Source organism: Motacilla alba, chromosome 7 (genome assembly GCF_015832195.1).
Source record: "Motacilla alba alba isolate MOTALB_02 chromosome 7, Motacilla_alba_V1.0_pri, whole genome shotgun sequence".
NCBI classification, from domain to species: Eukaryota; Metazoa; Chordata; class Aves; order Passeriformes; family Motacillidae; genus Motacilla; species Motacilla alba.
In genome coordinates, this window is record NC_052022.1 from 2121550 (window position 1) to 2147755 (window position 26206).

Consider the following 26206-nt stretch of genomic DNA (forward strand, 5'->3'; position numbering starts at 1 on the left):
CCCAGGGCAGGATTCAGGATCAGGATCAGGGGAGCCCTGCTGTTTTCAGAGTCCTTTCCCCCAGGGCAGGATTCAGAACCAGGATCAGCATCAGGAGGAGGGAGCGCTGCTGTTTTTGGGGTCCTTTCCACCGGGGCAGGATTTGGGATCAGGATGAGGATCAGGAGGAGGGGAGCCCTGCTGTTTGCAGTGTCCTTCCCTCCAGGGCAGGATTCAGGATCCGGATCAGGAATGTCACCCATTGGTTAATTAGGAAAGCACCCTTAGGTAAACACCTGATTGTGAGAAAGCACCGCTCAGAACACCGGCTGCAGATTGTTTTTCATTCTCTCAGCCTTCTCAAAGCCCCCAGAACAATTCCTGGGAAAGTTTCTCTGGCTTTCCCTCTCTGACCGGGCTGTCGTATCCACACGCGGGGATGCGGCAGCCGAGCGTCCCCAGCCCCGGTGGCACAGCCCGGCCCTGGCGAGTGACAGCAGAGGGGACACAAGGCAGGTCCTGCTGTGGCACAGATGGGCCCAGGGAGCAGCTGGGCCGTGCCCTGGGCACTCGCTGCTCTCTGCTCCATTTGCTGCTCCTCTCTCCCCGGGGATCCCCACTCCCGTCACGGTGATTTGTACCGACATGCCCAAAGCGACACCACCGTGCGCAGGGATGGAGGGGGGGACACAGGGCTTCCCACCAGATAAACCAGCCTGAAGCTTTTTATCTGTTACAAATTCTCTGTAATCTGCCCCAGTTACTGCCTCCCTCCTTCCTTTGCTCCTTGCCGTGATCCTTCTCCATCATCCTGCCTGGGTAATTCCACTTGTGTTGGAGTTAAACCAGAGTTACATGGATTGAAGGCAGGCTGGACTAAACAGATTGTACTGTTCTTAGTCAGAAACAATCCTAACTTCAGGAAATTTGTCAGGCTGGGAGGGTGGGGAGGAGCTGGGCTGGAATTCCCAGAGCAGCTGGGGCTGCCCCTGGATCCCTGGCAGTGTCCCAGGCCAGGCTGGACAGGGCTTGGAGCAGCCTGGGGCAGCGGAAGATGTCCCTGGCTGTAAGCACAGGTGAGTTTTAAGGTCCCTTTCAACATAAACCATTCTGGAATCCAAGGATTCCAAAAGTGATTCGGGTTACTTCACTCCCTGTCAATTTCAGATTTTAGTCCTATTTAACCTACATTAATTTATATTTTTATTTAAACTGGAGTTACTAAGTTACAAACCAGACTGATTTACTGAGTTAAATTCATAGCAAAACGTAACTTACTTGTGTGCTCATTAATTTTTTTAGATTAAACCATTAAAAACCATCTAAAGGACACAGAGACTGCATTTAGAGATGAAACAGGGGACTGAGACAAGCAAGTCACTGAGAAAACAGGGAATGCATCCTGCAACTCCCTTTTCCTCCTGGAAGGCACTTCAGGAGCAAATGCTCTGCTCAGTTCTCACACCAGGGAATGACATTTTGGCCCTGTCACTGCAGCAGGATGGCACAACCCAAGCAGAGCCCCCACATTCCCCCACCACTGCTGGGTCCTGCAAGGAACACATCCAGCTTTTCCTACATAATTGGCTGCTTGGAACAGCAGTAATCATCTCCCATGTTCAGATGGAAACACTTGGATCTTCACAGCTCACCCAACTTGCTCAGGAAAAACTCCCTCTCCCCTCATCTTCCTTCTTTCCCAAGCAGCACTCTGCTTGCTTTCATTTACCAAGGTTATTCCCAGTCTTTCCAATTAAAGTGGGAATGTTGCAAGCCCTCCAAGTAGCAGAAACATGGAAGTGAGCTTTGAAACTGTTTCTCTGCAGGCAAATCCAGGGGGCCTGTTGGGATGACAAACACACACCAGAACTCCAGTCAAGCCATAAATAAATAGAAATCTTATTAGAGAAAGAACCAGCATTTTCTATTCCTGACATTTAACCCTCTGCACCTGACACCAAGTCCAGCATAAATTACACAAAAAGCCAGGATTCCACAATCTCACCTGAAAGATATTCCCAACACACAAGAGAACAGAAATCCCTATTCCAATCCCACTGCAGAGATGCACGAACAAGGGAATTCAAACTGAACAACAGATCCTCAACATGTTCAAAGAGCACAAAACCACCTCAGTCAGGGGCAATCCCAGCTGGCCAAAGGATTTTATGGCACTAATCCCTCCCCTTTCTCTTTTTCTTCTTTGTAACGAAGATTTCCACGGCCTGCAGCATCATCCACCACTCCTCCCCTCTTCCTGCACTTGAGGCACACAGAGACTCTGCAAGGACTATTCCAGCTCTGCTTCACAGAAGGTTTCATCACCACTAATCCTTTAAATGAAAGCCATTCCACAGCTGGCACTCACCATCAGAGCCTTGGGAGTTCGTGGAATCCTTCTCTGTACCTCACATTTTCCCAGAATCCATTAAAAGTTTGAAGCTCCAGCTAAAGGTTTTTAAAGTAATTAGATGAGGATTAGACTGCACGAAATCAGAGATACACAGCAATCTCAGAGACATCTTCTGGCCAATTTTCCCTGAAAATGATCCACTGAAAATGATCTTTGTAGCGAGAAGAGGCCGTGCTAAGTGTACAGCTTTCAATCTGCAGAGGAAATTACTTCCCATTTTCATTAAGCCTCCAAAGCGTTTTGGGGATGGTAGTGAAACAAGGTTATTCCTAGATATCAAGGAGAAGATTATTTTTTTTTTTTTACAGACTCAGATTTTCAACAATTCTTTCAAAAAAAAAAAATTTATACTTCAGACTATCAGCCATTCCCTGAAATGAGCCCAGCTCTAGAGAAAGCCTGGAAAGATCAGATTTTCAGGGAGCAGCAATCCCAGGGAAGTCACAGGTGCCCCCCAAAACTGCCACCACCCCTCACCTGACCAAGGCAGTGTCTCGGGTTCCTCTGTTCCCAACAGGAATAATCTAGCCTCACCTCTCCCTGCAGACATCACATGGAATAAAAATAGAGCATCAGTTAAGCAAAAACCAGGTAATTTTAGCCATCCGAGTTTGTGATGAGCTCCCAGGATTTAAAGCTCTGCAAGCGTTTTTAGCTGCCAGGACTTTTAGCTCACACAACGTAAGACAAAACAGGTTTGAACACAGCTTGGATTGAAAACAGTTCTTTATATAGAAAGCTAAGATGGAAAATACACTGACTGCATGACAGAAGCAACATTTTCCTGGGAGGGTCAGTCTGGACTAAACAACACCTCCAGGTTCCTTCCAACGTCAGTGATCCTGATTCTGCAATGCAGAAACACCCAAAACAGCAGAAATTCACCCCTTTTCTTTGGCAGGGCAAGAATCTCTCACTCCCCACTTCCCCAGGTCTCAGGTCCCACCCCATCCCTCCCCTAGCACAGAATTATCACATCACCTGCAAGCTTCTGGGAGTAAGTGCATATGCTGGGATCAAAGGATCAGAGTCCCCGAGCAGCCTCCAGAAGCGCTGCTGTCCCTGCTTGCACGCTGTGAAATAACCACATATGCACCATGGCCAGGTTTTGATATGTATTTTTATTTCCCTGCAGTTTTCACTTATCAAGAACAAGTAACAGGGAAAGTTGTCTGAACTAGTGCATAAACAAACATTCGGAAACACCACTACACGTATCTAATGTACAAGAACCGTATAAAAAAAGTCACTAAAACACTACACTACGAAGGTGTCCAACGCTTACAGTCAGACTTTTTCCAACCCGTTACTTGCCTTGTAGCCACAGGAAAACTCTCCAAAATTGAAAAGACAATCTTGCCACAACCCTCCCTCCCCCCCCCACCACCTGGGATGGCTCGATAGCTAGACATCCAATAATGAATTATTGCAATGATATAGAATGCAATACATACCTGGTAAAATATCCTTTAATGTGGTGTGGTACAGTTTGAAAGCCGGTTAAAATACGCAGTTTCGGATAAAACGGCATCGAGGTGAAAATTTTCTCAGATCTGCACATTTGGACATGTGCCAGATGCATAATTTTCCTAGTCAGTTTTTTTTTTTTCCCTCTCCTGTGTAATTATTTTTTATAAACTGGTATTATAAATAGAAATATACATTCAAAATATATGGAAAAGTGAGTTACTACATTAAATTTGCATGTATCGATCCATCCCTTTCCCCTGCACAGTAATAGAAAATACTATTTTGCCTTGAACTTCATATTTGACAGTGAAATGCCACTAAAGTATTTACCAAAAAGTCCATCTAGTCAAATTGTGAAACAAAATGAACCAAGTGAAAACTTTACATTTCCTTTAGAAAAAAATTACAAGAATTTTGTTTCCTAGCTATGAATCTTTTAACTTTTTTTTTAGACACAAAGTTGCATTTATTTGTACAAGATACAAAATGTAAACATGGCAAAATAAATAGTTTAAACAAGTGATGCAGGATCCCATGTCATGCTCATGATCCCATTAAAGAATTATTTTTTAATCCATTCAGTTGCAAATTCAAGTGCAAAAGCATGATGATGAATATCTACTATTCAAGTAACAGAAATAATATTGATGATACAAATAAACTATTTTACAAGGTAGTGATTTTCCCAATTTTACAAAATGTACATTATATATCGACTTAATACACGATATAATGGGAGTCCATTCAGGGCTGTGTGAGCTCTCTGTGACCCACAGAGCGCCGCGCTTGCATTCAGCTGGAATAGGAAGGAGCACACCACGACCCAGCTGGGGACAGTTTGGAGGTTATGTCACTTCCATGGCCACTGTGGTCTCTGCGATGCCGTTCAAGCCCAGGCGCTCTGGTTCATGGTTCTCTCTGCAAGGAAAGGAGGATGCCACAGTCAGAACACATCTTCACACACTTCTGCTCGCTGCTTTCGTGTTTTCACACAGCTGTTAGCTGGGCCAGGCAGGAGCCTGAACACACACACACTGCAAACTTGAACTGAACACACACACACTGCAAACTTGATTTGGAAGCAAATACTGGCATTCAACAACTGCTCCTACTCAACAATGCAGCCCCTTCTGCAAGAGCACTGCGTTTAATTGTCCCTTTCCAGTCTAAATTACGGATTAAATCCCTAAAAGCTCTTCTGAAGGAACAAAGTCAAGATACCATAACTGAGCATCAGTTATTATGTTAATTCACCAAGTGTTGTAATTCCCTGCACATTCTGCTTTAGCACTGATTTTTCACTCGTTTACTAACACCCATTTTTCACTTATCCAATTCACAAACATGACTGTTTTTTGAAACCCCATATAATCCAGGAGAGACTTCAAACAAAGCCCAAATATTGCCATTTTGAGAAAAATCTGCCCACTGCAAAGCTCCTGCCACAGCTGAGCAACATCATCTGAGTATCCTGAAATAACAGCGCTGCTGTTCAATGAGAATAAACACCTTAATGGTGGGACTTGATGATCTTAAAGGCCTTTTCCAACCTAAACAATTATGAATTATGGTTTTATATGTAAGATACGGGTTTTCACTTTTCTGGCGTGTGTTTTACATAAATATATAACACACCTATCCATGTGTAAATATAAAAATACATGTGCCAGCCTGTACCTTACAAGATTACACAATGATTTAGAGGGAACAAGAGGAGAATTTGACAGAATCTACCTGAAAATGCTGCATGAGAAGGGATAAATGAAATGGTTAAAATTCAAGCACAGTAGAAGTCGACCAAAAGTACAGGTGCCTAAAGGCAGGGCAGGTTATTTGAGGGATTAATTTGCAAAATCAGCTCTTGTGGTTTGCCATGGCCATGCTGAAGGTGCTGAGAAGCCTCTCAGATGTGGAACAAACTCCCTCCAGCGCAGAGCTGGGCATGACCATGGAGAGGACACAGGCTGCACCAGGGGAGGGTCAGGGGGGACATCAGCAAGGATTTCTCCATGGAAAGGGCTCTCAAGCACAGGAACTGCCCAGGGAGGCAAGGGAGGCACTGCTGAGGTGGCGCTCAGCGCTCTGCTCTGACGAGGTGAGGCCGAGTCCCGGGCTGGACTCTGGTGACTCCAATCAAACAATTCAAGCACAAACGGGAGCTGCTGCAGCCCTGTCCCCACTCACCTTGCTATACTGCTGATGGCACTGCTGGGAGTTACCTTTGGCACTCTGTCCATGCTGGCAGCAACTGTGGCAAGTTTTAAGGCTGTTGGCGAGGGCGCTGAAGTCCGTGTATTGATATGAACATTGACTGGAGACACAACGCTGACGTTGTTGAGGTGCACGGCGCTGGGCAGGCAGGAATTGTTCATGGGGAGAGGCTGAGGGCTGCTCGTGCACAAGGCTGGGATTAAGTGGTTTGTGGTGCTGTGGCCAACTGTCCTTACGAGCTGTACGGTTGAGATCCCTGGGCTGGATGATAAAGCCATGTTGGTGGAGTACAAAGTTCTGGAGGTTCCTGTTAGGAAGAATAAATGGTGGGTGTTAAAAAGGTGACACTTCTTAGATGAAAAGCCAGAGATTAACCTCAAGGGCAACGCTTTGAGTGTGTAAGTCATTGATGTCCATATTTTACAGAGTCACAAAATGGTAAAAGCCAGAAGTGGCAGCATGGCAAACTGCCATTGATGCCTTAGGATTTAGCTTTTATATTTTTCAGATCCTGTACTGCTTTAGGGTGTAACTCTAAAACTTCACAGCCTGTCAGCTGCTATTCTCCTGTTTTATTCAGACAATCCCTCTAGGCCTGAAACTCAGACACCTCACTGGCTCAGGCCCCAAAAAGTGTAAACAAAAGTGAGCTGGGGGGAGCAAAGTGGGGGTGTGTGACTTCATTACCTGAAAATGTAACTGGAGGATTAACCCCTGGTATGTAAATGGACCAAAGTCCATTTAATCATCTGAAACACTCGTGCCCATTGTCCATTTTGGGTGTAGCCTCTCGGAGGCTTCTGGCTGCCCAAGGTGCATCTATTGAAGGCCTTTAATAAATACCCACTTTTATTCTCTTAATCTGTGTTCCAGGTAGCTACTCCAAGGCACCACCACGTGCCTGATCTTCCACCCTCAAAGCACTGCCCTCTTGGATATGAACTCAGAGAATTACACACAGATCTCTCTCTCTATCCTGGAACTGTGCCAGTTTATTGATTTTATTCAGTCGTGCTTTTTCTCCCTCTATTCATTTCATATTATCATTAACCCAGCCTGGCAGAAGGTCTATAAAACTAATCACATCATTAGCTGCTAAAACAACAAATTACTTTAAAAGCCTCTTCTTTGTCTTGGCAGCCCAATTCCCATTTGCCTCTTGGCACCGTGGAGATGGCACCAGCACAAGCAGCACCACAGGAGGGTGGGAGGGGGCACTGAGTGCCCATGGCTGCACTTTTTGGGACAAATCCTAAATGCAGGGAAACTTGAGGCTAACAGTGATGTCAGAAGAATTGCCAGTAAAGGTTGGTTAGTATATTTTTGGCTGAATATACAAGTGAGGTAACAACCAAATTATGAATCAACTTCTCCATTTCCTTCTCAAAGTTCTTTAATGTTTTAAGCAGTTGATTTATTCTTTCATTACACACTCACACTGCTTTTAAATGCTGTCATTTAGACTTTTGATCTGAATAGGTTATAAGAAGATAAAGACTACCAAAGGAAAAGCGAACAATGCTCTTCCAAGGTAAAGAGCACTTGGCTTTATATCCATTTTAACAACATCTGTTGGACAAGGCTCTCAAGCACAGCGTGGGAGTCTCAGGGCTGTCCTGTACAGGGCAAGCAGTTGGACTTTGATCACCCTTATGGGACTCTTCCAACTCAGGATATTCCATGATTCAAACCACTGCTCCAAAGTACTTCGGAGAACAATACTTAAAACGAGCACAACTAAGAGATTTGATTTTCTTTGTTGTTATTTACTAATATTTTAGAAATCAGCAATAAGATCAGTTGATACTTAAGAGCAGCTGACATTCTCAGCTCATTCCAGGCTGGGATTTTCCAGGGCTCCTCACCTGAAGGCTGGACAACACCGTTGATACTGTTGTGGCTGGTGTTCTGCTCCTTGGTTCCCTCGCTGCGCCCGGCGCCCGGGGCACTGACCACTGCAGAGGCAGCAAAGTGGGCACTGGCTGAATCCAGGGTTTTGGACATGCAGTCAGAGGTGCTGGAGCCCTGCAGGAAGAGGAAAAGGTGGTTTTCAATCATGCAAGTACAAAAGGAAATATGCCTTAGGATTGCTACAGTGCACAAGTAGAGCAAATAAATAAATACAGCTTCCACGTGTGACCTCATGACCACAACATGGAATATTTCTGTGCCACCAGAGTGAAGGGAAGCTGGAAATCAGTGTCCAAAGGAGGGTTACACGAGTGCTGCCCAGTGCAGCCAGGCCAGATCCCAGCACAGCAAATCACTTCTGCTGTGTGTTGTTCAGCCTGGATAGGGAAAGGATCTGGGGAGAGCTCAGAGCCCCCAGCAGGGCCCGAAGGGGCTCCAGGAGAGCTGGAGAGGGACTGGGGACAAGGCCTGGAGGGACAGGAGCCAGGGAATGGCTCCCAGTGCCAGAGGGCAGGGATGGATGGGAGATTGGGAAGGAATTGCTCCCTGGGAGGGTGGGCAGGCCCTGGCACAGGTGCCCAGAGCAGCTGTGGCTGCCCCTGAGTCCCTGGCAGTGTCCCAGGCCAGGGTGGATGGGACTTGGAGTCAGCCTGGGACAATGAGAGGAGTCCCTGGGAGAACTGGACAGGCTTTAAGGTCCCTTCCAACCCAAACCACAGAGGATTCCCTATGTTTGGAGATGTTTCCTTCAGGAAAACAACCATGTCTTAAACCTTCTCTGTTCTGCCTCCAGGCAGCTGCAAATCTCAGGGATGTTCAGGATTTGGTATCTCCATTCTGTGACTTGTGCCACAGAATAACTGCCCAGCACATTCTGGAATCCCCCTGTTAGTGCAGTTCCTACTGGAAAGACTCACTCATTCTTACTGGAAAGAACATTAATTCTGCAATTTCAATTTATATTAACTAAGAAAATGACTTTGCAGAAAAGCTTGAAGTGTTTTAAAGATCCAAAATTCATTTGTTTTGTTTAAATATTTTGGCATCATGTCTTTAGATTTACAAAAAATGTCATCAGTATCTGCCAACACAGAATCCCTGATTAATTGAAGTAGAAAACACTGAGGGGAAGGGACAACCAGCACAAGCAATTAGCTATAAAATGCTCAGAGTAATATACATTTTCCTAGTAACAGACAACAGCAACAGCTTCCATACTTTATTGGGAAGAAGCTAACAGAAAACTAAGTGCAATGGAAAAACATTTTTCCCTTGCAAGGGATTCCAAAGGAAAAATGAGATTCTTTTAGAAGCCAGAATATGCAAATATGCAAGGTCTCCTTTTCCTCTCAGAGGTACCAATTTTTAGTGCTTACTGAGTATCTGTTCATAACAGAACACATTACCTCAGAGGGTAATTTTAATGAAGTCTCTTCAGAGCACTTAGAGGCAGGAGGACAAAACCAGTGAAAACAGGAAGAGTTGAGAGCACACATTGATATTTTTACACTGATCACTCTGTGGATGCAGGTACCACATTCAGCTACAAAGTCTCTTCCTCAACTTGTAAATGCAGCCAGCTTGATAAAAAAACCCTGAGCAAAGCATTTTAAATTCCCTCTAAACATCCCCCACTTGCTGGGGGGTACCATGTGGTTGGTGGGAGACGAGCAGCCCTGTGAACAGAAGGAACGTGCAGGGTGGGAGCAGTACCTGTGCTTTCAGATGTGTCTGTTGGGAGGAATGCTGAGATTGCTGCTTCTGCTGCAGCTGGGCCAGCTGCTGCCTCTGCATCTGCACCAGCTGCTGTTGGTGCGTCTGGAACTGCTCCTCTGTGATCCCCCCTGTGACTACGGGAAAGAAAGGAGCCACAGTTACACAAAGCACACCTGGGAAAGGCAAGAGCGCAGCTAAGGTGGGTGAGCATGACAGAAATCACGTCAGATGTACCCAAAATCTTCACAGGTTACGTAAAGGAGAGGTCAGGCTGCGTTTGTTTGTCCTGTTCTTTCATGGAATTCATTTGTAACAAAAGGATTCAGAGCTTTCGTTGCTTTTAAGCAGTTTCTGTCTTTGGTGGTTTTATCCCCAGTAGCTTCAGGCAAAAGCTCAAGAGAAATGATTTGCCTGGCTTTCAGGAAAGAAGCACAGCCTAAAAATCAGAGCTGAGGACAAAGTACCCTGGGCTGAGCTGGGTGCCTTCTCTCCCAGTGAATGCTGGCAGAGGACTCCTGGACAATTTCCCTTCCCACAGACCCCTGCTGTCCCTCTGCCAGCAGCAGAAAGGACCCTGAGGGAAGCACTCGTCTGGCATGGGGGATTTTCTCTGCCAATTATTGTTTTAAATGCTCTAAGAGTTCAGGGGTGCCACAGTAAGTTTATTTTTGGGAACCAGGTTGATGCCACTCCAGTAATCTCACAGGGTCAACAAATGAAGGGAATGAAGTCAGAAAAGCTGGGTTTAATATTCTCCCCCTGGAGAATCTGCACACTTGGTGAACTGAAGGTACTGGCAGGGGGTTGATGCTCAAACCTGAGCTGCGTGCAGTTAACCCAAGAACTGAGTTCCCTGGGGAGCACGTGAGGAGGGGATTCACTTCTCAAAGATTCCCAGGAATACATTTCAACACTTCATCCTCAACTCTGTTTCTGCAGGGCTGAAGCTGTGCTGCACCTCAGACACCTGGATTCTCAGGAACGTCCTCCTATCCAGGGACACTGGGCTAGCACTAAAACACAGAGTTTTATCCATCTTGCAGGGTTTGGCTCTTCCGTTTCCCACTTTTAGTACTTGGGGCTCTCCTGAAATTCCATTGGGAAAAAAATACCAGAATCAGGATTGCTTAGAAATTAGAACTGAAACTCCTTTACTGCTACATTATTAAAGCAGGTTTCAACCACAGGAGAGCACTTAAAAGTCCAATTATTTAAAAACTACTCCTCTTAAACTCTAGCAATATTATAATTTCCAACCCAAGTTTACTTTGCATTTAGCTTTACTTTGCTCCTCTTGCAGATTGTTACCTAGAATTTCATTCCAAGTTAAATCAGCTCCACCTGCTACATTCCCTCACAAAACACATGGCATTGCTGAAGGCACCACGGCCAAGAACAGCTTTATGGAATATTACATATATTTCTATTTTTAAGTTCTGAGGTAACAAGTCCCAGAAAATGTGTTTTGTTTTACAGAAAGCTGTTTAGGAACAAGGTGAGATTTCATGTTTTCAATCTCCTCTCCTTCCCAGTTTGTCTCGGACACAAAGTCATGGAATATTCTATTACAGGACACGGGGAAGGTAATGCAAAAGTCAATATTCCCTTGCTCTGCCTGTATGTGCCTGAATTTCAGGTATTCATCCAGTGGCCCAGCTGTTCACCTGGTTATAAACCAGCAGATGTTCACAGCACATTAAATATCATTTGCTTCTGCCAAATCAAACACCTGGAGGGTCCTGGAGAAAAAAAGAGCAAATTTTGACCATGTCCCAAGGCAGAGCTCTGAGCAGGGTTAAGAGCTCTGCAGCTTCAGGGTGTTTTTATTCTATCAGAGCCTGACTAGGCTGAAAAACTGCACCACAAAAGGGAAAAAAGTCACTCCAGCTCTCACTTCCAGGGTCCTCTCTCCTTGGAAGGTTTGGATTATGTCACTTCTCTCAGGACCTGAAGGCTTTAACCAAAGATCATCCTTTGCAGGCTGCCCCAAGAGTGGCTTTACTCCTATGTGGCATTTAAGGCTGAGAAAAAAATACCTCTAAAAAGTAAAATTTTGTTCCACAAACAAAACCCTTCAGCTGGGAATAGCATCACGTGCACTTGACCTCTCCCTAGGGACACCCTTTTCCCATTTGCAGCGCTTACAACATGAGCAAGAGAATAATTCAGCTCCAAAAATTGGTTCTTAGCTCATGCACTCATTAGGTATTTTGAAGAAAAGTCTAGTCCCAGGCTTTTCAAATAAAAAAAATTCTGTCTGTACAATGCATTTGAGGAAATAGCAGAGTTGCTTTAGTAATACAGGGAAAAATGTAACACAGAGGTAATTTTAAATACTCTTGTGTACCAAAAATCAAAGGAACTCCCCAGTTCTCTCTAAAATAAAATAATAAAAAATAATCATTTTAAGTACTGCCACCATTTCCTCTGGAGGAAATATCAGATCAGCTGTAAAATTAACTGATTCCAACTATCACTTCCCAAAGAGAATGACTTCAATAAACATAGTGACAATGCCTGTGCTCATTAATGCACAACCAGACTCTGACCAGCCCTTTTAAAATTTGTTCTCTATTTACAAGTGAGAAAATAAATCAGCAGTGCCTCTTGCTGGTTCAGTTATTTGGGGAAGAATTCTGCTGTCTATTGTGTCTGATCCTGTTCCAGAACTGCAGGATCTGGTTTGTAATTTAAATCTGTGACAAAAAAGGTCCTCCCCAGCCATAAATTCCATGCATAATGAACTTCAACTACTGAGGGATTTCCATTTAATTTAAATTTATTCCTCGGATGATTTCTAAAATTATACCATGAGTTTATTACTATTCCTCCAAAAAATGGCTTGGATCCATCAGATTTGGTTTTATTCATTTTTCAGCTATTCCTTTACCAGCTCTTGGTGTTTATCAATAATCCCATCACACTGAACTGCCCCTTTCTGCCCCAGCTGTGATCCCTCAGGCCTTCAAGGTCTTCCAAAAATAACTATTTTTTATATCTGGTTTTTCATGCAGCAGGAAAATGCTCCTGTGCCAATCTTTTCATGGCAGAGAACAATCTGAAGGTTACAGTGACCATACTGAGAAGCTGGGGAAGTACTGGGCTGGAATAAATATTCTGTGCCTCTGTCAGAACAATTCAATGGTACCCAGGAATTCTAGAGATGCATTACTGGAGAATAAATACCCATTCCTGCAGCTTGGAGAGAGATGGGACTTCCACAAGCACAGAAATCATGGCATTCAGAGGCAGTCTATTCTATTATTTAATTATCCTGGTTTACAAAGCAGGATGGAGGGGGATATACTCAGCTGCTTGCTGTGGTAGAGGATCTCATTTGCTGGATCTCCAATTTATCAGATTTTTGAAGTATCAAATGATAATGATTCTTTCCTAATTTTAAAGAAGTGACAATGTTAAAACTTGAGCCATTACAACTCTAGCTCATGAAGCAAGTGATGCAAACACTGCTGAATTTAAGCTTAAAACAATTTTTTCATCACTGGATGCTTCCACTAGCAACATTTTTACCATTTTCAAGCCTGCTCAGGGCACTTAGGAACTTCCCACATTTGTCTGAGTCAAAAATGAAAACTGCCAACACAAATGAGCCACACCCATCCTCCCCAAGAAACCACCAGATTTGTTTTGCCTTCATAACGAGCATCCTTCTACCCTTAAACAGGGCTGCACCAATTAGTGCCATTAAGATTTAATTAGACCTAAACAATTCTTCATACGAGCAGAATCCCTGCTTTGAATGAGGTCTGAATCCAGCACTTCAAATTCTAATGGAAGCAAAGCAGGAGGAAGAAGTGTCTGTGGGAAGTTTCTGTATGTCAGGTTGTAGCTGAGGTTAGGTCCACGCCAGTGCTGAAGATCTCACAAGTCCAGGCACAAAGAAAACCAAAATTCAGTATTTTAAATCCCAGAAGCAGCCAAATCCTTGCCTACCTGATATGCCATTCTTGCTGGTGTTCAATAAAGCTACAGATGCTGCAGAGACTCTTTTATTATTCACAGTCTGCCCTGCTTTCCTTGAGGTACATTCTTCACTATCACTGTCCTGGAGATTGAGTAGCCTGGGCTGGAAACACTGCAGTCGACATGATCTGATATTGCTTAGGATTTCAGGAAGGGACAGTCTGTTTTCACAAGGTTTATTGGAAGCATTGGTCCGTGAAAAATTAGAAGAAAAGTCTAAATTTTGGGAAGAGCTTGAAAAACTGCTCAGCATTTCCGGGTCAATCTGCCTCAAGACAGGATCATGTTCTGTGGATATTCGGTCCATGATAACCCTGATCAAAGAGGAGGAGGAGAATCATTAGGTTCACGATCTCTCTTTAAGACTTTTATCCTTTTAAGGGGGAATGAAGAATCAGAAAGAACCCAACTGTACCTTCCACCCCTGCCAATCCTCCTCCTTGCAAACCCTATACACCTCCTTGGGATTGTGAGGGTTGTAAGGCAATGCCTGAACCTCAGTTTGTCCAACTCCGCCAATTCTGGGCTTTCGGACGAAGAATTCGTTTGGTCCAAACGAGGCTGTGAAGAAAGAAAAGGCAATTTTACACTCCAGGGGTGCTTTGATGAGGGCACTGCTGGGTATCATGCACAGGCTTCAGGACAGAACACGTGGTTTATGTTGAGTTAACCAATAACAGCTTCAGAAGTTAAAAAATAAACTCTAATATTTAGGCTGTTAAATATTCTGCATCTAACAGCAATGGAAATGTTGGAGAAGATGAAAATAAAAGTTTTCATTCATCTCAACATCTTTTGGCAAAGGAATCCATTCACAGGCTAAGGGAAAAAAGAAAGGAGGGTGAATTCTAAGCAAGTGGGAAGTTCAGCTTGGACCCTTCAGAGCCAAGCAGAAAAGGGGATGTTCCTGCAATTGTCTTTGGACTCACCAAAGCATCAAAGCTTTGGTGGTGAGAGTGGGAAGAGAACTCCAACACTGACACTATGCCAACCTAGATTTCAAGAAACCACCACTAAACCAAACAGCACAGCACAATACTGCATGTTCTTACAGCATAATACTGGCATCCTGCTCTTCTCCTGAAAGCACAAGGTCCATCAGGATCATTTTCTTCTTCTGCTTCTGACACTGGTGAGGGTACCTAGACCAGAAAACAACGTCATTCTCCCAGCTGCCACATCTGTATAACTGTATTTATTATAAAAGTTTGTGTTTATATAACGAGAACTACCATGTTAATCACAGCTTGGAAGGAAAACTCAGTTTACACAAGGAGCTTTTAAATGCATTCAGAGTTGGGACAAGCCAGACAGGCCAAATGCCAGCTAACAGGAATTTCTGTCTTGTGTACCCTGAGATTTTGGGGGTTACCTGTGGGAACTCATCCTCGTCAGAGCTGTGGAAGTCGTACTGTTTGATGTCACTCTTGCTGAGCACAGGCAAGGGCTCAGCCAGGGGCTGAGGGGTCACCACACACTCCAGCTTGGGCTTCTTCAGGTACTTCTTCTTCTGACGGACCACATCGGACACCTCCTCCTTCAGAGAGGAGTGGTGAGGGTGCTGCTTGGGACAAACAAACAGCAAATTCTAAAAACTAAAGCATCACCAAACTCAATTACTACAAGACAGGCTGTTTGTCTTCCAAATGCTCGGCAGGTATTTGAGACACATCGTGCAAAATTTCCTGAACACATTAAACCTCAGAACGTTTTCTGATTGTTTTAACAGGTATTTATTAATAATCAGAGAGCTCTCAAGCCATGACAGTGCCTGAGAGGCTCCTCACTCTGCACTACACTCAGTGTATTGTCATTGAAATTCCTCTTCCAATTATTTTCTGAGATCTCATTTTTCCCTGGCACTTTCAATTTTCTGAACTGCTCGGACATGTTCAAAAGCAACAATTTAATTTGTTTCCTGTTTCTCACAGAGCTGACACTTTTGAACAGATGTGATGGTATTTGGGCTGGCTACTTAAGATTTTTCTCACACAAGCCCTCTGCAGTGAGCAATTACTCCATCGATACTGAACTGTCCACTTGAACACAAATGTTATTAAACTTCAAAGCTCCCATTTGAAAAGATTATTTCACTTGCAAAATTCTCCATTTGAAGGAGAAGCACCAGGGCAGTTTTAAAAAGTGTTGGAATTTACCCTGGATTACCACTCTTCAATAACAGCCTGACTGAAACTAACTCCAGTAATGGAGCTGGGCTTGGGAAGCAGAGGAGGAACAGGAATGCCAAAATTCCTGGAGAAGCAGGCATTCCGGGCTTTGGATGGAATTCTGGGACCACTAGGTGTCGCAGGTGCTAAATACAAATTTCCAGAGGTCTCCAACTCTCAGCCTCACCCCCAGGCATTTCAACTCCTAAAATATTTCAGGTTACATCTTCAGGGGCAGCTCTGAATTCAAAGCATATCCAAAAGGATGGTGATCCCAAAGGAATGATGATCCCAGGAACAAGAGACTCACGGCAGGGAAAAAAATCTCACCTTAACTTTACATTCCTGAACTTTGTGGTGGTTCCCATTGTGGAGAGATGAGGGAGTGGTGCCCATCTCTTTGTCGGGTCTGTTCAGCTTCACTTCATTGAGGATTTCACCTCCATAATCACCCAAATGGTACCTGAAAAAGCAGGATTGAAACTATAGGGCTGCATTTCCACTGGGAAATGTCTGAAAGACAAACCAGTGTCTTCCAACTGTCTACACAAACCCCTTCTCTTCTAGTTTTTGAAGTTTACGCTGCTACAATAAAAAATGAGAAATGATTTCCAAACCATTTAAGGAAAATTTAAAACCCTGGTTTTTATAATGTGAAATTTTACCTTTTCTCCACAACTTCCAACGTTAAATGCAACAGCTCCCGTTTTGTTTTCTCTCTCCTCTTAATCATCTCCAAAATTGTTATGGCTCTGCTAAACTCCCTCCTTAATTTCAACATCTTCTCATAAGATGCTTCATCGTTCTTTCGGTTCTGTTGAGAGATGAAACAAATTTTTACTCAAAAGCAAAAGCCATGAGGCCCAAACTGCAAAAATAAAGTTATATAATGCTGCTGCAAACGAGGCTCATGAGGACACTCCAAAGCAGCTTTTCCTAAAGCAGATCCTACTTGGCAAACAAAGCCCCAAAAAGCAAAGAAACCCAGTTTTAAGAGTAAACTGAGAAGAACTTTGCAGCCATTTCTCCCCATGTTTTGCTCGGATTTCTGATCAAGCCAGTGGAAGTTTGTCAGAACAAGGAATTCAAGCCTTGGTTCCTACAAAACCTTCCACACCTTGACTTCCACACACACTAAAGCTGTGCACAGGTACAAAGTTGATGTGAAATGCTGATTACAGATTTCCTGGTTCAAATCATTCCGTGCTACAAATACAGAAACTGGGAAATTGTTTCCCCTTTTCCCAAAGAAAGGAAAGCTTCCAACCCAGCGGGTTGTTTGTGTGCCAGGCTCTGAGTTTCAGCTCAAAAATGCACGGACAGTAACTTGTCCCCTGCTAGATGCTGGACAGGGGTCCAAATTATCCCTACCAAGGGAGGAAGGTACAATTCCAACAGCAGAGTCTGCCAAGTCACCTTTCTGGTCTGCATCTTCTCAGTTCTCCTCCGGAAGGCCACGTAGGGGTCGTTGTTGGTGGAGCCATCCCTCTTCTCCTGCTTGATCTGGGGGATGAGCGAGGGCCCCCGGCAGTTCTTGCGCTTCCTCACCCAGTAGTCATAGACAGCCTTGATCAGGTAATCGTCCTCGTTGAGCAGCAGTTTGGCCTCCTGAAGGGTCACAAGCTGCAGGGGAACAGGGACAAGTCCACTTGAGATGAGGCTGCAGGGAGAGTCACCACACTCACACCAGCTGCGCACCTTCTGGATAAACTTTGTTATTTTCCAGCACCGGGATAAAGGGATGAAAAAACATTCATGGAAATTGAAGCCACCAGTTGTTCTTCCCAAGTCAGAGTTCCCAGTTTTTCTGAACCAGCAGCATCTCTTTCACCCAACGGTCTAGAATCCCATCAATCTTTCATGAAACCTGAAAACACTTTGAAACAACTACAAGCACAGGATAGAGAGAACTTACTGCAGTCTGCAAGTCATGATTTGGGAATCACAAAGAAAAAAAAGGTTCTTATTGGTTAACCTTTACTAATGTGTAATTCTTTGCAGTTGATTGCCCTAGAAGCAAATTTACTTCTTATTTCCCCCCAAATGTTTACTTTGTGATAGAACAGGACAATGCCCATCCCTGTTTATTCCAGCCTGGAGACACACAAGGATGTTCACTTGTTTGCTAAGCTATTTCAGTAGGTGGTAGTTCTACACAGATGATTTAAAGATAAAAATGAAATCTGTGTTCAGCTTTTTATATGGAAATCAGACTCTAAATAAATGCAAAAGTATCACCAAACAGTACATTAGATCAACAGGCTCATACCATCTTCAACCTGTTCATCAAATAAAAAGAAAATAGTACCTAGCATTACTTAAAAATAAAGTCAGGCAGCACTTCATCTACCCCATAATTTGAAAAATATCAACTGAACAACTTAATTTGCACTTTTGCAATGTGTCAAACTTTAATCTCATCCCTACGTTAGGAGAAGCAAAAAAGGAAACAACACATTTTGGAAAATTAAGGAAATCCTAAGTGTAACCATGGCTACTCTGCAAGTGTTAATTCCAGCCCAAGCAGAATAAAACCTTTGCAATCTGTGGTAGAATTAAAAAAGCACTGAACTGTTTTGTTTTTTTTGAAGGAAAAAGTATTGCTTAGAAATAATTTCAGTTTTGTTTGTCTTTTCCTCCCTTCTTTCCATCAACATATTTCTTATAAAAAATAAATCACGTCTGCCTTGAGTGCACAGCTGGGAAAGTGAAGCTGAGCCTGTGTGTGCTTGCAGATGCAGAGTCCTTGTACTGCCTGCTTAAATCAAAATGCCCAGGGGTAAGCCTGGAACCCTCCTGGGCAGGGAAGGCATTCCCAGAACATCCTTAATTTAAATTCCAGGGATCAGGCATAGCAACTGGGAACTGGGAGCAGCACTCAAACCCCACCAGCCCCTGCCCTGGCCAGGCTCCAATAACCTGCAGGAGTTGTTTGTGTCTACAGAGAAAAAAAACCTGTGTTCTTATAACACTTAATTTTTGAAAAGCATCTTCACATCTTAAATTGAACTTCATTATTGCAGCAAAGCAAGGTGAAACCAGCATCAGAGGGATGAATATTGATCATGAAAAGCGATCACCAGAATGGCCTGAACTGAGAGCCAGAACAGGGGGGTCTTTATCAAAGCTCCTACAAGCCCAAGTACATGTTCAACAAGTATCATCCAGTGTATTCCCTATTTTTCCTTTCATTCCCATTTTCTTAGCATAATAAGAAATCTCTGCCTTTCTGAAGTTGCTCTAACACAGAGAAAAATTCAGTATTTTGGCCTTTTAACAGACAGCACTGAACTAAATCAGGTTAAGGAACTTAGGCAGAGCCATGGATCCCACAATGGATTTTTCCCTCCCACGAAGCCTCATCTCACTGGGAAATAACTGCACCTGCTCAAACTTGACTGGCACAAACTGATCCCCCAGGTGTAGTTTTGGAGTAAATATTTTGGGCTGTAAGACCCAGACAACTGCCCTTCTAGAACACCTCAGGATCTGATTTAACACTGGCGGAAGTTAATTCACTGTCTGTGCCTCTAACCCTCAAAACCCAACCAAAGTCAACGTCCAGCAGAAACAAATGTAACAATATTTGGATTTTCATATGTTTATATCCATTTCTACACCCCCTGATCATCACAAGCTTATTCCATACCAACAGTGCTACAACAAGCTGTGTGTCTAACACACTGTGGTAAGAAATTAAAATTTAAATGCAATCCCTGCAACCCCAAAAGTTCCTTCCCCACCTGCTTTATCTGAAGGTACCAATATTGACACAGGAGACAAATGTGATTTCTGTGAAACTGCAGACTCACACAAACACACTGCTCCTGTTAGCAGGAAATCACACCAAGCACCCCCCAGAGAAGCAAAACCTCCCAGTGATTCCTTCACACCATACCTGACTAGAACTGGCTTTTTCGAGTCTGTCAACCATTATTTCAAACTGCAGTGGCTTGATTTCCATCTTCCTGTTCAGCCTGTTCAGAAGGGTCTCATCCTCAGAGTCCATGTCATAATCTGGCTGCTCATTGTCCAGATTAAAGGCTGCAACATAAGAAATTGAAACGCTGGGTGAGTAACACACTCTGGACACACATTTGTGATCAGAAACCAAAAATGACTGAGCAAATTCCAGACCAGCACTTCTCTGCCAGAACACTTTTTTTTATGCTGAAAAGTTTCCCCATGTAACACACGGCGGGTAGACGTTGCTTGTCTCCAACTTCCAGTATGAAAGGAATCCAAGAAGTTTCATTTGAAGTGACCTGAAGGGGTGGCAGGCACAGAAACTCTGATGTGTCTTTGCAAAACAAGAGCAAAGATGCTTGATGGGAGGATAAGAAGAACTAAGACCATTTTCAATCAAATCCCAGGCTTGGAGAAAAAGCATTTACACTGAAGTCCCAATATAACTTCTGTTGCCCATTTTTAAACAGCACACCAAATCTAAAATGTTAAAATATTTAACAGACTAAACTTTTTCTGGTTTTCTGTAACTGTGGAAATCCTAGACCAATCCTATGGGAATTGTGACTTCTTCTCCAAAACCACCTCAGCTGTGCATGCAGAGCCTGACAATTCCTTCAGGCTCTGCAAACAGTCAGTTCTACTTCTCAGCAAAGCTCATGTCTTTATTACTAATTGTGCTAATTAGTTTCTATACTTGACAAAGTTCCTGGTGCTACTGAAAGCAGAAGGAAGTTCCCATTCAGGTAACACAGCAGAAATAAAATTTTACAACAAATATGACAGTAAGAACTGTTAATAGAAGCATTAATTGTACACCTAATAAAACCTTGAAGGGGTGACACACCAGGTACAACACTCCCAGTAATTCAATCAGCACTGCAATAACAGCAGTGAATAGCCTGATGAAATATTCTATTCTTAATATACAAACAGCACTATCTTATCTCCATGCTCTTAACTCGTGGCTATACCAAGTGCTAATTTAAAAACCTCTGCTACTGGGCTGCCCTGTGTGCTTTGAGAGCGCCTTAAAACAAAAACTTGGAAAACCAGGAGCAAAAGAAAACCCCCAAAAAATTCTTTAAAACAAATCCCAGTGTTTTCCCTCCCACAGGCAGGTGGTCAGCAGTGTCCTTCAACGTCTTGGCCTTGCCCAAGATCACTCTCTTTGTGAACCAGTGCAATAAATAAGCTAAAACCACTACCAGTGTTTATTTATTTATTTATTCAGGCACAGAAACTCAGCCAGATGCAGCTGGGAAGGGCTAAAAAGCAGCTCCTCAGCATCTTCAGCTCAAGCTGGTATCTCTCAGAGGAGACACTGCCCAACTGTGCCAACAGCACTTGGCCAGAAGAGTTCCCTGACCTACCACACACTGTAACAATTTATTTGAGGAGAAAATAATACCAGGCTGTAACCATGTGTCAAGAACTGCTGGCAATATTAATTCAGTAATACAAGTTGCATGGCAAGTTTATTTAAGACACTGTCACTGGGCATGTGACCAAGAGCTCTCCAACAATTAACTGTGTATGAGACTTCAGCTGCAGCTTTCACCATCACATCTGCCTCTCCAGCAGATCCCTGCTCACATGTGGACTGAAAACCATTCAAGTCCACAAAAAGCTTGTTTGCCCTCAGGCAGATGTTGGTCTCACATCACAAAAGATGTCAGCCTATTTCCTGTAAGTAGATAATTCAATAATCCCCTGTGGACAAAATGTTTCCAGCCAGTTCTTCCAAGCCAGAGTATCAGTGAGCAGGAGGATCTGTGACAGAAGATGTGATGCTGTTCACCTGTAAATTGTCACCAGTGACAGGAAACTTCATTTCTACAATGGGAAGAGTCACTAAAAGGTCCTGAACCATCCAGAATAAAACCAGGATCAAGTGAGAGGCGACCAGGAGACACCAAGACAAGCAAAAAGAAAACAAAAAGCCCACCATTCAATCAAAAAGAACCTGAAACCACCAATCACCCTGAGGAGCACGCTGTGGGTATTAGTGATGGGTCTCCAGGAGGGGAGGCAGGTCACTCCCAGCTCAAGTGACCTCATAGTGCACCTCAGCTGGAAGCAGGGGGTCCCTCCCTATTTTGATAAATACTCAAGATAAGATAAAAGGCCTCCAACAGGTACTTGCCACCATCAAACAAATCCACGCTCGTTTTCTCAAACAACCCCCCGTCATTCCTGTGATGCAGCAGCCCTCCTCACACATCCCACTTGTCATGTTTTCCTGCCAGCAGCAATGCTCTGTTTGTCGTGCCCTGTACTCATCAGTTCCCTTTCAGAGAGGGGGGGTTTACACGGGGTGCAGGTTGATGACACTGCAGGGATGGAAGCACCGCCTGTTCCTGTGCAGACAGCACGGCCACAAGCTCTCAGCAGCCTGGGGAGGTGTGAGGGCCTCAGGAATCGCAGGGTTACCACTTCTCCCTTGGAGCTCATCAGCCCAAAGCTGGCTTGTCCCAGCACTGGGACACCCATGGAAGTGTCCTCCTCCCTGATGTTCACTTACCACTCCTCAGAACACACTTTCAGCAACATCCTCAATCACCAGTTCTCTTCTTTCCCCAAGCACTGAGTGAACTGCAATTGTTCCAGAAAAAGCCATTTCTCACCCAGGAGCTGGCCTGCAGCATGGCAGCTCCCTGGCTTCCAAAGCCATCACAGGACCCAGGTGTTTATGTGCCATGGATGGAACCATCCATCATCATCACTCCCTGTTCCTGCCCCTGCCACGGCAGCTGGGGGAGCTGCTGGAGAACCAGCCCACATGGACACCTCCTGCTAAATCCCGGGACATTCTCCTGACTCAGGATCAATCCAGACTTCCTCCTCCAGAACACCTGCATTTCTACAGGGCACTGTCAGACAGGCCCCAGCGATCCCACCTGGGAAGTTTCTCCAGGAATGCTCAGGACTTGCAGCTTCAAACGCAGCATCCCAGTGATCCCACCTGGGAAGTTTCTCCAGGAATGCTCAGGACTTGCAGCTTCAAACGCAGCATCCCAGTGATCCCACCTGGGAAGTTTCTCCAGGAATGCTCAGGACTTGCTGCTGCTAACACAGCATCCCAGTGATCCCACCTGGGAAGTTTCTCCAGGAATGCTCAGGAGTTTGCTCACTGCTGCTGCAAACACAACATCCAATTCCCACCCTCTGCCACTCCACCCACTCCCAGCAGCACCTGCCAGAGGGATTTGCTTTTTTGTTTACTTGAGCTGCCCTAGAACCCAGTTTATACACAAATGCAATTTGTTTCTCAGTGAAGTTACCCTGAACTGGGTTTAACTTCACTAAATTAACTCATTTCACCCAGCTGACTAAATTAAGGCTGTGGTTGCACACTCATGAAGCTGCCACAGGCACGAGTTCCCACTGAAACCAGCACTTCCAGTGCCCTCCCTCCCCTGCAATCCACAGCCCTGCCAGCCCCTTGTGCCAACAGCAGCAACCAGGCCTGGGCCAGGGCAGCAAATGATAAACACTGAGGGTCACCCAACCAAAAAATGAAAGAGAAACTTCCTGCCAAAAAGTTCCTTTCAAGGATGACTGGAGTTCATTCCCCACTTAATGAAACTTGTTTCATTGTTTCTGACTCATCTTCCATCCCTTCAGCTGTAATTTAGGTCCAAGTTTACCAACTTAATCTCTTTGCTAATTATCAATAACTTAAAATGCATCTCCATGTTACTGATGCTACAAACATTCTTGGAAAATTATGAAGCCTGCTGGAATAATTATAATAGTTCAAGGTTTTTTCTTTACATTCAGCTCAGCATCACCTGTGTTGGTGCCACTGTGATCAACTAATACCTGGAACTTTGCTTATTCACAAATTCCAGGCTTTACAAATGAATTAACTTTTTTCTGCTTGGAACCACTGATCCAAACAAACAAAAGTAAAAAATATTAAAATCTTAGGCTACCAGAATCCCAGCAAAACATCATCTGCCAGCAACACCCCCCAGTAAGTATGGATTATAGTATGTGTCCTCCTGGCATTTTCCATCAGTTAACATAACTTCCCTGGCCAAAGTGGGTATTGCTGCTATTTGTGCTTTAAGATTAAAACAGAATTTCTAAGCAGTTTATGTAGCATAAAGCTGCCTTGTATCACACCTAGTCCATCCAGAATATGTGGGAAAAATTATCTTGGAGCAGTATCTGATATTTATCTTCAGCTCAAATACCTTCTGTAATTCTGTCCAGAAAGACTGTGAGTCTCAACAAGACAAAGAAAACTTTGGCGTAATATATTTAACATTTTTAGACATGTTTATTAACAGTATTCACAGTGTTTCTGGCAGTGTCCAACAAAGAACAGAATAAAATACATTCCTCCACCAGCAGCTTGGTTTCAGTTCACTCAGCCTGCCTTGCTTCCAAGTTTGTTTTTATTTATTAAGGAGAGTAGCAACTCCTTTTATTTGATTTTTCTCCATCACCTCTGTGGTCTCTACTGCATCACAGAGAACCCTGAGTACATTATTTCCAAAATCTCCTGTTTTGTAAAACAAACAGTAAGAACTGGACACCTCACCACAGCTGGTGAGAAATGATGCAATAATTGAATCAAAGGTTTTGCTACAAAGGTTACTGCTGGGAGGAATCCAAGTGCCCAAATAACCCCCTGAACCACATCCTGCAGAGGACAAACAGGAATTGTGTGCCAAGGAACACCTGAACTGCAAAAGTGACACTTGTCAACAGAACATCAACCCAAAGAAAGGGGAGAATTCATCCACAGCCCACAGGCTTAGATTGATGAGATCCTGTAAGACCTAAGCTAAGCTCACGCAGAATATTTAGTTTTATCTATAAAATAAACTCAGAGTTCCCTGCTGAAATGGAATTGCTCCGTTTTAGCCAAACTCAGAGGGAAGTGACTGCTACCCAGAACAGCCTGAACCCCAGGGGCTGCACAGCTGCCCTGCCCTGCCAGAACTGTTATGAGCAGGACAAAGGCTGATTTCATCCCAAAAACTCTTCTGGTTTATGGATCTGCACTTACAGAGAACTTTGGAGTGAACAGGTGAGCCAGACAACCTCTCTCCTGCTCCCTGCATCAGCACACGCACCCAGGAGGCAGCCAGGCAGCCTCAGTTATTCCTTCTCAGGGCTAGGCAGGACAAAACCCCAGAAGTGAGGCTGGCTCAAGAATACCGCAAGCCCCAGAGCCAGGTGAGGCTCAGCAGCTGCTGCACACGACAGAGCACCAGCACAGAGCCACAACCACACCAGCAGCAAAACCCCCCCTGCACCAGCAGCTCCATTCTTCCAGAACTTGAGAAGATACTGGAATTTACATCCATAAATGGATTTCTGAGTCCTCCCACGGTAGCAACTCTGACCTCAAGACAAAGGTTCCTCAGGTGAAATAAGGAGGGGCTGGACAGACCCCAGAACAATCGCAGTGTCTGGAACTCACGTTGGATGTGGATGAACTGCTTTGGTTGCTTGAACTCTCCTTTGTACAGACGATTGTAGTAGTTGACATTGCTCTCTGCTTCAGGGACTGGGATAACCATGCTCTCCTTCTTTTCTCTGAAAACTTGCTGTGCTGAGATGGCCCGTTGCAAATGATGTTCCTGCAAGGGGAAAATGGGAGAGCTCGTTTAAGTATGTGTACAAAGTGCACATAAAGACAGCCAGCCTCTTCTCCCACTGTTCTCCTGCAGGGTAACCCAGTGGAGGCTCTGCTGGGTTTTAGAGGCCAGCAGCACACGTGTTCCCAGATGTGCTCCCCATCTTTTAGGGGTCCAAACTGATGGGAGCCTTAAAACTGCAGTGAATGCACTACAAACAGATGAAGAGAACCCTTTGTTCAGACACAGCCCACAACTTCCACCAGACTGGGAAAAAGACAAACATTCAAACTTCACAAAATAACCTCAGCAGAAAATTAGGGCTGGGGAAAGCCAAACCCACCCAAACCCGTCAGAAAGAAAATGTATGCAAGATCAGGCCTTTAAAGTCAAAAGAATAGCAAATTTCATTATTCCTGTCTTCCCAGCAATCCTTCCTGGCCTGCTGTTAGAAGTTGAGCAAGTTAAGAGCAACAGGAAGAAGAGTTCTCACAGAATAACACCTGAAAAGCAAAGACTCCCCAAACAGGTATCCCTTCATTTTATTCTTATGGGACAGAAGTCACAAATTCCACAGAATCACTTCAGGTGAAATAGAAATCACAATAAATGTAGCAGTTCACAAAGATTTTTTTCCCACATTATTTTAATAGTTAATTTATTAGTTAACTCAGTGACAACCATCTACTGTTGCAAGTCAGAGCTAAGCTGTAGCTTCCCCCTTGAAAGATTTTCATGTTAAAACTTAAACCACTAAAAAATATCTCAGGCTAAGACACCAAGGCTGCCTT

The 26206-nt window shown here is 44.1% G+C and overlaps 1 protein-coding gene across 2 annotated transcripts in view; it reads right to left on the reverse strand.

The window, feature by feature from the left end:
• Window positions 1-3493: 3493 nt before the first annotated feature.
• Window positions 3494-26206, reverse strand: part of EPC2 (enhancer of polycomb homolog 2) — a 36436-nt gene continuing 13723 nt past the window's right edge. For both annotated transcript variants that reach the window (XM_038142728.1, XM_038142729.1), the window contains exons 2-14: window positions 25259-25418; window positions 19751-19896; window positions 17269-17475; window positions 16518-16666; window positions 16183-16315; window positions 15057-15245; window positions 14737-14826; window positions 14100-14245; window positions 13655-13998; window positions 9698-9834; window positions 7939-8098; window positions 6047-6380; window positions 3494-4780 (exon numbers count right to left, since the gene is read on the reverse strand). In XM_038142728.1, coding sequence (XP_037998656.1) covers window positions 4708-4780; window positions 6047-6380; window positions 7939-8098; window positions 9698-9834; window positions 13655-13998; window positions 14100-14245; window positions 14737-14826; window positions 15057-15245; window positions 16183-16315; window positions 16518-16666; window positions 17269-17475; window positions 19751-19896; window positions 25259-25418 — 2268 coding nt within the window. In that variant the 3' untranslated portion in view covers window positions 3494-4707. The remainder of the gene's footprint in view (window positions 4781-6046; window positions 6381-7938; window positions 8099-9697; window positions 9835-13654; window positions 13999-14099; window positions 14246-14736; window positions 14827-15056; window positions 15246-16182; window positions 16316-16517; window positions 16667-17268; window positions 17476-19750; window positions 19897-25258; window positions 25419-26206) is intronic.